Source organism: Nerophis ophidion, linkage group LG19, assembly GCF_033978795.1.
Source record: "Nerophis ophidion isolate RoL-2023_Sa linkage group LG19, RoL_Noph_v1.0, whole genome shotgun sequence".
NCBI classification, from domain to species: Eukaryota; Metazoa; Chordata; class Actinopteri; order Syngnathiformes; family Syngnathidae; genus Nerophis; species Nerophis ophidion.
Genome location: NC_084629.1, coordinates 17,922,955 through 17,936,770, shown reverse-complemented (window position 1 = coordinate 17,936,770; position 13,816 = coordinate 17,922,955). Strand labels below are relative to the sequence as shown.

Sequence of the window (13,816 nt, the reverse complement as noted above, 5' to 3'; positions counted from 1 at the left end):
ACCGTCTGCTCCACGCGCTGTAAGTCTTTGCTGTCGTCCAGCATTCTGTTTTGGTTTACTTTGCAGCCAGTTCAGTAAGTTTTGTTCTGCATAGCCTTCCATGACCTTCAATGCCTTTTGTTTATTTTTGGTTTAAGCGTTAGATACCTTTTTACCTGCGCTATGGCTTCCGCTGTTGTCTGCACATTGTGATCACGACAAACCATGTTTCCGACTTTTCGGCATCTTATCCAAATGCATCTACGTTAAGCACAAATATGATGCAATCAAAGTAATGGTGTTTATTTATACCTGTGTTTTTCAACCTTTTCTAAGCCAACGCACATTTTTTCATTGAAAAAAATCTAGAGCACACCACCAGCAGAAAACCAAAAAATGAAACCCAACAACCGATATTGACGGTAAAAAGTTGTTCTCGCAATTGTTGGATATGAATTCTAACCAGGGCTTCACGGTGGCAGAGGGGTTAGTGCGTCTGCCTCACAATACGAAGGTCCTGCAGTCCTGGGTTCAAATCCAGGCTCGGGATCTTCCTGTGTGGAGTTTGCATGTTCTCCCCGTGAATGCGTGGGTTCCCTCCGGGTACTCCGGCTTCCTCCCACTTCCAAAGACATGCACCTGGGGATAGGTTGATTGGCAACACTAAATTGGCCCTAGTGTGTGAATGTGAGTCTGAATGTTGTCTGTCTATCTGTGTTGGCCCTGCGATGAGGTGGCGACTTGTCCAGGGTGTACCCCGCCTTCCGCCCGATTGTAGCTGAGATAGGCGCCAGCGCCCCCCGCGACCCCGAACGGGAATAAGCGGCAGAAAAATGGATGGATGGATGGAATTCTAACCATAACCAACCATGCATCACTATAACTCTTGTCTCAAAGTATGTGTACTGTCATGACCTGTCACATCACTCCGTGACTTATTTTGAGTTTTTTGCTGTTTTCCTGTGTGTAGAGTTTTAGTTCTTGCCTTGCGCTCCTATTTTGTTGTTGATTGTCATGTCATGTATGGGTGTACTTTGTGGACGCCGTTTGCTCTTCACGCTGTAAGTCTTTGCTGTCGTCCAGCATTCTGTTTTTGTTTACTTTGCAGCCAGTTCCGTTACAGTTTAATTCTGCATAGCCTTCCCAGACCTTCAATGCCTTTTGTTTATTTTTGGTTTAAGCGTTAGATACCTTTTTACCTGCGCTATGCCTTCTGCTGTCGTCTGCACATTGTGATCACGACAAACCATGTTTCCGATATCTGCAAAGCAATTAGCTAACTGCTGCCACCTATTGATATGGAAGAATATTACACGGTTACTCTGACGAGCTCCAGATAGTACAGACACTCAACAACGGCACATTTTTTGCGGATGATGATCCAATCCAATCCAATCCAATCCACTTTATTTATATAGCACATTTAAACAACAAAATGTTTCCAAAGTGCTGCACAACAATATTAAAAACAACATTCAAATACTGGCTTCACGGTGGCAGAGGGGTTAGTGCGTCTGTGTTCAATCCCAGGCTCGGGATCTTTCTGTGTGGAGTTTGCATGTTTCCCCGTGAATGCGTGGGTTCCCTCCGGGTAGTCCGGCTTTCTCCCACTTTCAAAGACATGCACCTGGGGATAGGTTGATTGGCAACACTAAATTGGCCCTAGTGTGTGAATGTGAGCGTGAATGTTGTCTGTCTATCTGTGTTGGCCCTGCGATGAGGTGGCGACTTGTCCAGGGTGTACCCCGCCTTCCGCCCGATTGTAGCTGAGATAGGCGCCAGCGCCCCCTGCGAACCCAAAAGGGAATACGTGGTAGAAAATGGATGGATGGATGGGCATTCAAATACTATCCTGAGCTCTACCAATGACTGAATAAAAACAAAAAATAAAAATAAATACATGTAAAACCAATATGAAAACAATATAAAATAAATATGATTAAAAACGATTTTAAGGTTGAAACCAATTAAAACAGTAAATAGAAATCACAATTTTAAAACACAGAGGGCAACAGAGGACCACACAACTCAATACAAATATTTTTAACCCAATTAGGTGAAATTACATAATCTCCCACGGCAGACCAAACAGTATCTCACGGCACACTACTCACTAGTGTACCATAGCACAGTGGCTGAAAAACACTGATTTATACATTTCTTGTGTTCAGTGTGTATTCTGTTACCGTAAAACTAGGAAAAGAAGCGCACCTATATTACCGGTAGGTGACTTGAAGATCCCCTTCGGACTTGCGGGGGTGTCGGCAGCCCGCAGGGGGAGGAGCCTAATTGGAGGAAGTAGCCCCCTCAGCAACTTACCTCCATAATAGTGAGTCAATCACTGGAATTTGAGGCCGAATAAGAGCCACAATCTGAGCACCGTTCCCGTACCCGCTCCGGTGGTCCTCCATATCGGCCGTTTGGTGCAGTTGGAAGCGGTGCGGCGGGTCCGGAAGCAAGCAGTATGCATTTGGACTGCAGGCTGCTATGGAAGGAGCGGTAATGGTGGGCAGGGGGCCGACAGGGGCCGGGGTTCTGGTCCTGTCGATCCTCGTCATCACCCTCACCACGGAAGGCTGCAGGGCACAGAAAGGTGGGTGTCAAAACACGCTTGCGTGTAAACACACACTGGTCGGAATTCAACTACTAAAGTCTAGCCAACGTGTCTTACAAGGCAGAATTCAGTTTTTTTTTTTTTTACCGATTTCCGCCGACCGCCGACATGCATGCGCTGTGCCAAAACCAGGAAAACCGGTTCCGTTTAGTGGAGTTTTGTCCGGGCTTATTCTCGGCTACAGTCGCTGGGACATCCGCCGATGTAAAGAGAAACGACCAATTAGTTTAACTAACATTGAAATGTCACCTCCGGCCCTTGTTGTTCTTTCTAATTACGGGAGTTTCTTTTAAAAGCGCGGATGTGCTAATGGAGTATGGCGGAGGGTTCGTCAGCAGGAGACAACAGCACATGTCGGGCATGTTGTGGCCTTTCCCCCCTCGCCACAGTCACGCCAGTTTGGGCCGTTGTTTATGATGCATGTGAAAGTGTAAAGCTCTGGTTCGGTTGCTTTTAACACAAGTAGAGCTCGTTTCACATAAATTAAAAAAAAAACAAGCTCAGGTGTGTAAAGGTTGGGGGTGGGGTAAACACTGGAAAGGAATGACTAAACACGTGGATAGTTTGTAATATTTAATCACAACCAAAGTAAATGCAGCCTTTAAAAAAAAAAATACATAAGGGTCGATTCTATTCTAATTTAAAGAACTTTCATCAAATGCAATTATATATGGCAGTCGTAATAAATGATAAATACATGATAAATGGGTTGTACTTGTATTAGTGATGGGATCGGCATGGTTCTTTTGACTGTACTGAATCACTAGAATCAGTTAAATATTTGTTCACCGAATCACTTCTGCAGCAGCAGTTCTGTGTCCAGGTCGACGAATTATGAGTTAGTCAGTAACAGCTTCCCCAGCGGCAGATCTCGGTGTATGTCAGTTCGCGAACGACACAAGCCCTCAGCACCCAAAGAACGACGCACACAGTGACTGAACGAGATCTTCAATGTGACATCATCCTCCGCAACAGTCACTTCTCTGTGTCAGTACGTTCGAACGTGATTCACGTCGCGACACAGTCAGTTCTGTGTCAGTACGTTCGCGAACGTGATTCACGTCGCGACACAGTCAGTTCTCTGTGTCAGTACGTTGGCGAACGTGATTCACGTTATTCACGTCGCGACACAGTCAGTTCTCTGTGTCAATACGTTCGAACATGATTCACGTCGCGACAGTCAATTCTCTGTGTCAGTACGTTCGAACGTGATTCACGTCGCGACACAGTCAGTTCTCTGTCAGTACGTTCGCGAACGTGATTCACGTCGCGACACAGTCAGTTCTCTGTGTCAGTACGTTCGAACGTGATTCACGTTATTCACGTCGCGACACAGTCAGTTCTCTGTGTCGGTACATTCGCGAACGTGATTCCCGTCGCGACACAGTCAGTTCTCTGTGTCAGTACGTTCGCGAACGTGATTCACGTCGTGACACAGTCAGTTCTCTGTGTCAGTACGTTGGCGAACGTGATTCACGTTATTCACGTCGCGACACAGTCAGTTCTCTGTGTCAGTACGTTCGCGAACGTGATTCACGCCAGTTCCACTCATACCGGCATGGTCGCGGCAGAGCTCAACTGAACTGAGAAAGGAACGAATCAGTTCATAAAGTGATTCAGTTCAGTACGTTCACTCAAAAGATTTGTTTGTTCGAACAAGTCGTTCCCGAACGACACAACACTAACTTTTATAGCGCTTTTCTACCTTCAAGGTACTCAAAGCGCTTTGACACTACTTCCACATTTACCCATTCACACACACATTCACACACTGATGGAGGGAGCGGCCATGCAAGGCGTTAACCAGCACCCATCACGAGCAAGGGTGAAGTGTCTTGCTCAGGACACAACGGACGTGACGAGGTTGGTACTAGGTGAAGATTGAACCAGGGACCCTTGGGTTGCGCATGGCCACTATCCCACTGTGCCACGCTGTCCCTTTTAGTAACCATTTAACTACATGAATCATTGTCGTAAAGCTTAGGACTCCCTTAACTATCGCGTATTGCAGAGCCTTGGATGGACCCTTTTAACCTCATCAAATGTCGTATAGTCAAAAACCCATGGTAAAACACAAGAAAACTAGTCAAAAGATATTCTGACAGTAGTCCGCTGCGTTTTTTAAGGAGTAATTAAAACGCTCGTCAAGAATCCTCTAAATCAGTGGTTCTCAAATGGGGGTACGTGCTAAAAATAGCAACAACTAAAAAATCTTTTATAAATATATTTATTGAATAATACTTCAACAAAATATGAATGTAAGTTTATAAACTGTGAAAAGAAATGCAACAATGCAATATTCAGTGTTGACAGCTAGAATTTTTGTGGACATGTTCCATAAATATTGATGTTAAAGATATCTTTTTTTGTGAAGAAATGTTTAGAATTAAGTTCATGAATCCAGATGGATCTCTATTACAATCCCCAAAGAGGGCACTTTAGGTTGATTACTTCTATGTGTAGAAATCTTTATTCATAATTGAATCACGTGTTTATTTTTCAACAAGTTTTTAGTTATTTTTATCTTTTTTTCCTAATAGTTCAAGAGAAGACCACTACAAATTAGCAATATTTTGCACTGTTATACAATTTAATAAATCAGAAACTGATGACATAGTGCTGTATTTTACTTCATCTCTTTTTTTCAACTAAAAATGCTATGCTCTGATTAAGGGGTACTTGAATTATAAAAATGTTCACAGGTGGTAAATCACTGAAAAAAGGTTGAGAACCATTTCTCTAAATCAGTGTTTTTCAACCACTGTGCTACGGTTGTGTGCCTTGGGAGATTATCTAATTTCACCTTTTTGGGTTAAACATACATTGCAGACCAGTGATTATAGTCTGCAAATGTTGTGTTATTGTTGAGTGTCGGTGCTGTCTTGAGCTCGGCAGAGTAACCGTGTAATACTCTTCCATATCAGTGGGTGGCAGCCGGTAGCTAATTTGCTCTGTAGATGTAGGAAACAGCGGGAGGCAGGGTGCAGGTAAAAAGGTGTCTAATGATTAAACCAAAAATAAACAAACAGTGAGTGCCCCTAAGAAAAGGCATTGAAGCTTAGGGAAGGCTATGCAGAGCAAAACTAAAACCGAACTGGCTACAAAGTAAACAAAAACAGAAAGCTGGATGACAGCAAAGACTTACTGTGGAGCAAAGACGGCGTCCACAGTGTACATCCGGACATGACATGACAATCAACAATGTCCCCACAATGAAGGATAATAACAACTGAAATATTATTGATTGCTAAAACAAAGTAGATGCGGGAAATATCGCTCAAAGACATGAAACTGCTGCAGGAAAATACCAAAAAAAGAGAATAAGCCATCAAAATAGGAGCGCAAGACAAGAACTAAAACACTACACACAGGAAAACGGCAAAAAACTCAAAATGAGTCACGGCGTGATGTGCCCGGTCGTGACAGTACACCCTATTTTGAGACAAGAGTTATAGTGATACATGCTTGGTTGTGGTTTAAAGTCATATCCAAAAATTGCGACAACTTTTTACTGTGAACTAGCGATGGTTTTCAAAAAACGGTTATATCAATTATTCGAAAAGGAAATAACCGATTCCATGGATTCAAATCCCTCTTTGAGAATCCTGTTAGTGAAGCCACTGTACCGTATTTTCGCGACCATAGTGCGCACTGTTTTAAAAGACGCCGTGTCAGTTACGGGTGCTATTTCTGTTTTTAACGCATTAATAAGGCGCAGTGAATTTTTGGGCGCAGGCATGGTTAAACATACGCTAGCTTAAAACATACGCGAGCATGCATGGATGCTGTTTTAAAAAGTAAACAGGAGCAAAGCTGAGTTTGGTTGTATTTTATTGAAGTATTTATTAATGTACTCATATTATTTTTTGATCAATCCTCATCGACAAATCCATCAAAATCCTCATCCTCTGTGTCCGAAATGAACAGCTGGGCAAGTTCTTCATCAAACACGTCCATCGTATTCAAAGTCAGTCTCGTTGCCGTGGGGCTCCTCGGAAAAGATGCCTGCTTTTGCGGAAGCTCGAACAACAGTGTAAGCAGATACGTTAGCTCAAGTATCCACGATCCATTCACAAATTGTGGCGTAACTCGCCCGACGCTGCCTCCCAGTTTTTGTGAAGCTGTGTTCGTCTGTCATCCAACGCTCCCATGACGCTCACAACTTCACTTTGAACGTCCTGTTTACACCCATGTCCAGCGGTTGGAGTTCCTTCGTCATGCTTTAATGAATGATGACTCCAAGTGGAAACTTTTCTTTCGGCAGCGTCTTCCCCTTTAAAATCATCATAGGTGGCAGTTTCTGTCCATTAGCATAGCAAGCTAGCACAACAGTAAAAGCAGACTTCTCTTGTCCCGTCGTGCGTATGGATTCGCTACCTAGCTGGTCCCCTTCTTCTCCACTGTGTGCTTCACTGGAATGTTTAAAGTGAGCGGCACCTCGTCCATGTTGGTGATGTGTGTGTCGGCAATTTTTTTTTATTTACAACACTCGTAGCAGCACTGTATGCTCACTTGGTGCGTGCCTTTAGCGTCCTCCCTTACCGGAAACCTTCACCCTTTGACGTCCGCATGCTGTCCTCAGTCACGTTCTGCCTTTCCTCCATATAAACAGCCTGCCGGCCCAGTCACATCACAGCTATGGCTTTTGGAACTCAGTGCACACACAACAACCTATCTGGATTCGACAAGGAATCTGTTCGATAAGAGGATTCGATAATGACATCGACATCGATACATTTTTAACTAACATCATTCCTACTGTCAACTAAGTTTCGTTCTTTAATGATTTCTGTTGGTGGTGTGCCTCCGGATTTTTTCAATGCAAAAAATGCGCCTTGGCTCAAAAAAGGTTGTAAAACACTGCTCTAAATGACAAATGTTTGAAGGTAATTCCTCAAAACCGCAAAGTAGCATCATTTCTGTTTTTAGGAAGGCCCAACTGACATGAAAGCCAAGTCAAAGATCTTCTATGATGGGAGTACTTTTGTTTTGGAATAATCTACTACAAACATGCTACTTGAGAAACCTCTGTATGACAGGTGCTCAGCTGTTTTTGGACCTACTGTAATATGACATACACATATTGCGATTTTTAGAGACCTTCTGCGAAAACTCTAGGCAAATATCCTCTAAAAGGACAGGAGTGCTTTGACTAATGTGCAGTAAATTCCTAAAACCAGCAAATATGACCATGCTTTTTAGGGACCTTTTGCAAAACAGGGCAAGTCAATGATCCTCTATGACCAACTATAAACCATTTGTTAAAGATCCTAGTGCTAAAAATGGCAAATCTGTGACTTACTGCAAAAACATGGCGCTCTACAGTTAAAGAAACTACTGCAAGGCAAAGGTCCAACAACACACCACTAATCAAAGATTATTTTAAAAAGGAGCACTCTGACTAAAGTACAACAGATTTGTAAAAACAGCAAACATGTGACCATGCTTTTTATAAGGACCTACTGGGGGGGGGGAAAGGCAAATCAAATATCCTCTATAACGAACTGTAAACCACAAGTCAAAGATTCTCTAAAATGACAGGAGTGCTTTAACTAATTCAAGATTCAAGATTGTTTATTGTCATATGCACAGTTAGAGATTTTGCCGTACAATGAACATCTTACTTTGCTAGTCCACCCTTCAACAGGTCACACGGTACTTAGCTAATAATTAAAAAAAAAAATTAAATATTGTGTAATACATTTCTAAAAATAGTAAAGATGTGACTTTTTTTTTTTTAGGGATCGTCTGCAAAAAAAAAGTCAACTATCGTCTATGACCTACTGTAAACCATGTGTCAAAGATCCTCTAAAATAACAGGGGTGCTATGACTAATGTGCAGTAGATTCCTAAAAATGGCAAACATATGAGCTACTGCAAACAATGTTAGTCAATGATCCTCTATGACCAATTAAAAACTACAAGTCAAAGATCCTGTGACTGTGGTGCGATGATTAATGTACAGCACATTTCTTAAAAACAGACCACGCTTTTTAGGGACCTGCTGCAAAAAAAGGCAAGTCAAAGGTCCTCTGACCCAATGCAAAAACACTAGTCAAAGACCCTCAATTCAACATGGCACACCGCTGTTTAAGAAACTACTGCAAACTTACTTGTCAAAAGACCATCTTTGACATTAGCGCGCTGCAAAAACACTAAAGATAAGATCCTGTAAAATGACTGGAGCACTCTGTTTTTACACTAGTTTCATAGACCCATCTCTGCGGTTTTTACTACTAACACTTATTACTGCAAAAAAAAAAATGAAGAGTCCAACAAAGATCCTCTGTGACCGACTACAAACCATGAATCAAGATCCTGTAAAAATGACAGTAGATTCCTAAAAATAGAAAACAATGCGGACCATGCTTTTTTAAAGGCCTTACTGCACAACACACAAACACTGGTCAAAGATCCTCTATTTCACATGGCACTGTTGTTTTTAAGGAGCTGCTGCAAAAACACACAAAAAAGTCTGTTAAATGACTGGTGTACTCCGTTTACCAAAAACAGCAAAGATCCTTTTCTGCTGTTTTTAAAAAGGAGCTACTGCAAAAAAGGCAAGTCAAAGATTTTGTGACCAACAACAAACCACAAGTCAAAGTTCATTTAAAATGACAGGAGCATTCCTTGAAAAAGCATGGTCTTGTGTTTGCTGTTTTAACGACCAACTGTGAAAAAAGGCATTCCAAAGTTCTTCTGATCTAATAAAAAAATACTAGTCAAAGATCCAGTATTTACCGTAGCACTCTACTGTTAATGGAACTACTGCAAATATATTTGAAATGAGTGCACTGCCGGTTTTTAAGGGCCTACTGCAAAATGGCAAACAAGATAATGACGGGATCACTCTGTTTTTACAGTAGTTTCCTAAAAACAGTAGTTTTTAGGAAACTATTTTGCTGTTTTTAACAGGACCTACTGCAAAAAAAACTCATGTCAAAGATCCTCTACGACCAAATACAAAAACACAAGTTAAAGATCCTCTATTTAACATGGCACTCTACAGTTAAGGGAACTACTGTAAATATATTTTATAGGCGCCAGCGCCCCCCGCGACCCCAAAAGGGAATAAGCGGTAGAAAATGGATGGATGGGTGAGTGCACTGCCATTTTTGAAGGGCAAAATCACTAACCAATATCCTGTGAATGACAGGATCACTCAGGCTTCACGGTGGCAGAGGATTTAGTGCGTCTGCCTCACAATACAAATGTCCTGAGTAGTCTGGGGTTCAATCCCGGGCTCGAGATCTTTCTGTGTAGAGTTTGCGTGTCCTCCCCGTGAATGCGTGGGTTCCCTCCGGGTACTCCGGCTTCCTCCCACCTCCAAAAACATGCACCTGGGGATAGGTTGATAGGCAACTCTAAATTGGCCCTAGTGTGTGAATTTTGTCTGTCTACCTGTGTTGGCCCTGCGATGAGATAGCGACTTGTCCAGGGTGTAAACCTTCCGCCCGATTGTAGCTGAGATAGGCACCAGCGACCCCAAAGGGAATACTCAGTAGAAAATGGATGGATGGATGACAGGATCACTCTGTTTTAGAGTAATTTTCTAAAAAAAACGCAAAGATCATTCTCTGCTGTTTTTAAAAGATTTACTGCAAAACGAGGGATTGGCAGAGATCCTCTATGACCAAATAGTAAAAAATGTTGTATTGTACGGAGCTATTTTTGAGAACCTATAAAATGTCTCTTTAAAAGATCCTCACCAAGTCTTTCCTAAATCCTCCAAGTTTCGAACTAAAGTGTCGGTACACTTTGACGTGGATTTGACCCGCGGGCCTGCTATTGAAAAAGCCCTGACATATGATACTGTTGTATACATTTATTGCATGGACATCCAGTTATTGGGAAGGGAACATGAGCTCAGTAACACTGGTGAGTCAGAGCAGGGAAGAGGCTTTGTTTTTGTCCTCTTCAGCTGGATTATGTCCACCGGGAAGCGCTTGCGTAACTCGGATAAACACACTTCTCCCCCTTAACAAAAGTTGCACTTTTGATGTAGTGTTTCACAGCTGCAAAATGGCATTTTAGTGGAACCTCCAAGGAATCCAATTTGCTCAGGTTTAGTGGAAATAAAGATCATCTGTTCCAGGTTATAACTGGTACCGATCTACACCTTTTTATACGCTGTGCATTTTTTTTTTTAATAGATTTTAAGGAAGTCCTGTAACTGGGACATAATGTTCGAAAAATGTTGATTGTAACGTGTTGTTGGTGCTGTGCAGGTGATGGCTGTGGCCCCACAGTGTTGGGCCCCAGCAGCGGCACCCTGTCCTCCCTGGGTTATCCGGCGACGTACCCCAACAACACGGTGTGCGAGTGGGAGATCAGCGTACCTCCAGGCAAAAGGGTCCACTTTTGCTTCGCCCAGCTGGACATCGAGGACCGGGACTGCCAGGTCAACTACCTCCGCCTGTACAACGGCATCGGACCTAACAGGAAAGAGATCGGTACGATATAAATTATATCAATTTGGCTGACGATAGAGCTTTTAAAACTATAATAATTCGTCCTAGCTATGTCTCGCACATTTGACGTGCATCTTCCACGCAATGTAGCATTCTTGCTAGCAGATAATGTCCCTTCACAGTGCAAAGCCACGTCTAAGTCAGCAATCCTCGCCTCCATTGGCGCAAGAGAACATATTGTCTCACATTTATCATCACTGGAGGACGAGGAATGGCTTAACATGCTACACTACACACCGTAGGAGGATATGCTAGTCACTAAGCTAGAACTGTTGCACGTAAACATAGTAGGGCTGGGCGATATGGTCGAAAAAGTATATCTCGATATATTTTTACTTTAACTCTAAGGAATATATATCGATATATTTTTCGGTGAAAGTATAAAGATATTCATTTTTGAGGAATATTCAGTGAAATTGAAGTGAATGACAACCGTAATGTAATCACTTTTATGAAAGGCCTACTGAAACCCACGCAGTCTGATAGTTTATATATCAATGATGAAATATTAACATTGCAACACATGCCAATACAGCCTTTTTAGTTTACTAAATTGCAATTTAAATTTCCCGGGAGCTTCTTCTTGAAAACGTCATGTAATAATGACGTATACGCGTAACGTCACGGGTTGTTAGGAAATATGAGCGCTGCACACACACACAGCTATAAGTGGTCTACTTTAACCGCATAATTACACAGTATTTTGGACATCTGTGTTGCTGAATCTTTTGCAATTTGTTCAATTAATATTGGAGAAGTCAAAGTAGAAAGATGGAGTTGGGAAGCTTTAGCCTTTAGCCACACAAACAGGCGGTGATTCCTTGTTTAAAATTCCCGGAGGTGAAACTTCTCTATGGATCACAGCGAACATGGATCCCAACCGAATGTCAACCAGAAGGTTTCGGTGAGAAAATTGTGGTAAAAAGTCGCTTCTTACCGGAGATCAGCTGAGCTTGTGCCACCCATAAAGCTGCCGTCGACTTCCCTGAGACACTGGCCTCAAGACACCCGTGGACACACACCTCCGACTATCAGGTACTGTTAAACTCACTAAAACACTAGCAACACAATAGAAGGATAAGGGATTTCCCTGAATTATCCTAGTAAATGTGTCTAAAAACATCTGAATCCGTCCCAATGCAATCGCGTTTTTTTTTCCTTTTTTTTTCGTCGCTATCAATATCCTCAAACACGAATCTTTCATCCTCGCTCAAATTAATGGGGAAATTGTCGTTTTCTCGGTCCAAATAGCTCTTTTTGTTGGAGGCTCCCATTAAAAACAATGTGAGGATGTGAGGAGCCATCAACATGTGACATCATCGTCTGCGACTTCCGGTAAACGCAGGGATTTTCTGTTAGCACCAAAAGTTGCGAACTTTGTCGTGGATGTTCTCTACAAAATCCTTTCAGCAAAATAATGGCAATATCGCGAAATGATTAAGTATGACACATAGAATGGACCCGTTTAAATAATACAATCTCATTTCAGTAGGCCTTTAACTCAGTTTGTCAAGATGAGTATTAACAGCGCAAAAAAGAAACGGTTTAAGTAGTACAGAATTCCATAACATAAATAGAATAGAAAAATATTATTGCTACGTAAAATAGAATAACATAGCTGTGCAAATAATACAAAATGTATCAAACTCAGATAAAAAAATATGTTTGCAAGCTGGCACTTTTTCATTTCCCTTCCTGGTTCGATGACCCTCTCTATCTTGCCTCTGATTGGCTTGTCCCTAACCAATCGTGACTCATCATACTAAACAACCCACCAATAATGGATGTTCTTGTACATCCAAGCACGTCTTGGAAGGAAGAAGGGGAGTGTTGAGAGGGAATGAGAAGCGGGGGAGAACAAGGAATTCAACAAAAAAGCAGCGTTTGGTCATTTTAACGTGAAATAAATTATCGATATTACGATATTTTATTAATTCATATCTTGTTTAAAAATATATCAATATCTTACAAACTCGATATAACGCCCAGCCCTAAAACATAGGCAGGCAAATCGATAAAACTTTTTTTTTTTTACTGCATGCGTAAGAGCAGCTGAACGAGGCCGCCATCAGTAGTACAGCAAAATAGTGCAGACTTTTACGAAATCTTGTAAATCCGCGCGTAATCATGAGATCAGGGGAGTTGTTGTAAAGCAAACCACAAACAGTTTATTCTATTACACACACACACACACACACACACACACACACACACACACACACACACACACACACACACACACACACACACACCCCTTGTATTTGACACAGGCACTCCTATCCCCATATAGGTGCCCAAGATGTGCCTGTATATGATTTTTATATTTGGACCTCCAAAATCAGCATTTCCTCATCCATTTGTGTCAACAAAGTGAAATTACGTCTGAAAACCTTTGACAAGTTGACGTCATATCCGTCGCCGCCCATTAGGACGTTTCAAAGTGTAATATACAATACGCCTTGAAAAATGAATATTTTTTTTTGAAAGTAAACCAGAGAGTTTATTTTGTAGTTGTGCATAAAACTTACTGTCCAACTCAAGCACATTTTAGCTGACTGGAACAGATTTGTTGCGTCGACCGCCAAATATAAAAGCCTGGCGCATATTTAGCACATTTTTATTCACGTCATGACCCTGAATAAAACCGGAAAGAGTTTCCCGTTGTTTAACTTAGTGGCAATAGTAGGAAATAATTCAAATATGTGTCCGATAATGTTACACCGGCATCCTGGGTTTTTGTCTGGTTATGATT

At 41.9% G+C, this 13,816-nt stretch overlaps 2 protein-coding genes across 6 annotated transcripts in view; one reads left to right on the top strand and one right to left on the bottom strand.

Moving 5' to 3' along the window:
- Nucleotides 1-1,369: 1,369 nt before the first annotated feature.
- tmem30c (transmembrane protein 30C) overlaps nucleotides 1,370-13,816 on the bottom strand; it is a 60,461-nt gene continuing 48,014 nt past the window's right edge. The window contains exons 10-11 of one of the 3 annotated variants that reach the window (XR_009802929.1): nucleotides 2,191-2,555; nucleotides 1,370-1,767 (exon numbers count right to left, since the gene is read on the bottom strand). The gene's annotated coding sequence lies outside the window, so the exon portion shown is untranslated. Of the gene's footprint in view, nucleotides 2,556-13,816 lie in introns of all 3 variants that reach the window. The other 2 variants (XR_009802930.1, XR_009802927.1) reach the window with 2 other exon arrangements.
- dcbld2 (discoidin, CUB and LCCL domain containing 2) overlaps nucleotides 2,122-13,816 on the top strand; it is a 50,347-nt gene continuing 38,652 nt past the window's right edge. The window contains exons 1-2 of one of the 3 annotated variants that reach the window (XM_061879363.1): nucleotides 2,122-2,572; nucleotides 10,822-11,046. In XM_061879363.1, coding sequence (XP_061735347.1) covers nucleotides 2,467-2,572; nucleotides 10,822-11,046 — 331 coding nt within the window. In that variant the 5' untranslated portion in view covers nucleotides 2,122-2,466. The remainder of the gene's footprint in view (nucleotides 2,573-10,821; nucleotides 11,047-13,816) is intronic. The other 2 variants (XM_061879364.1, XM_061879365.1) reach the window with 2 other exon arrangements.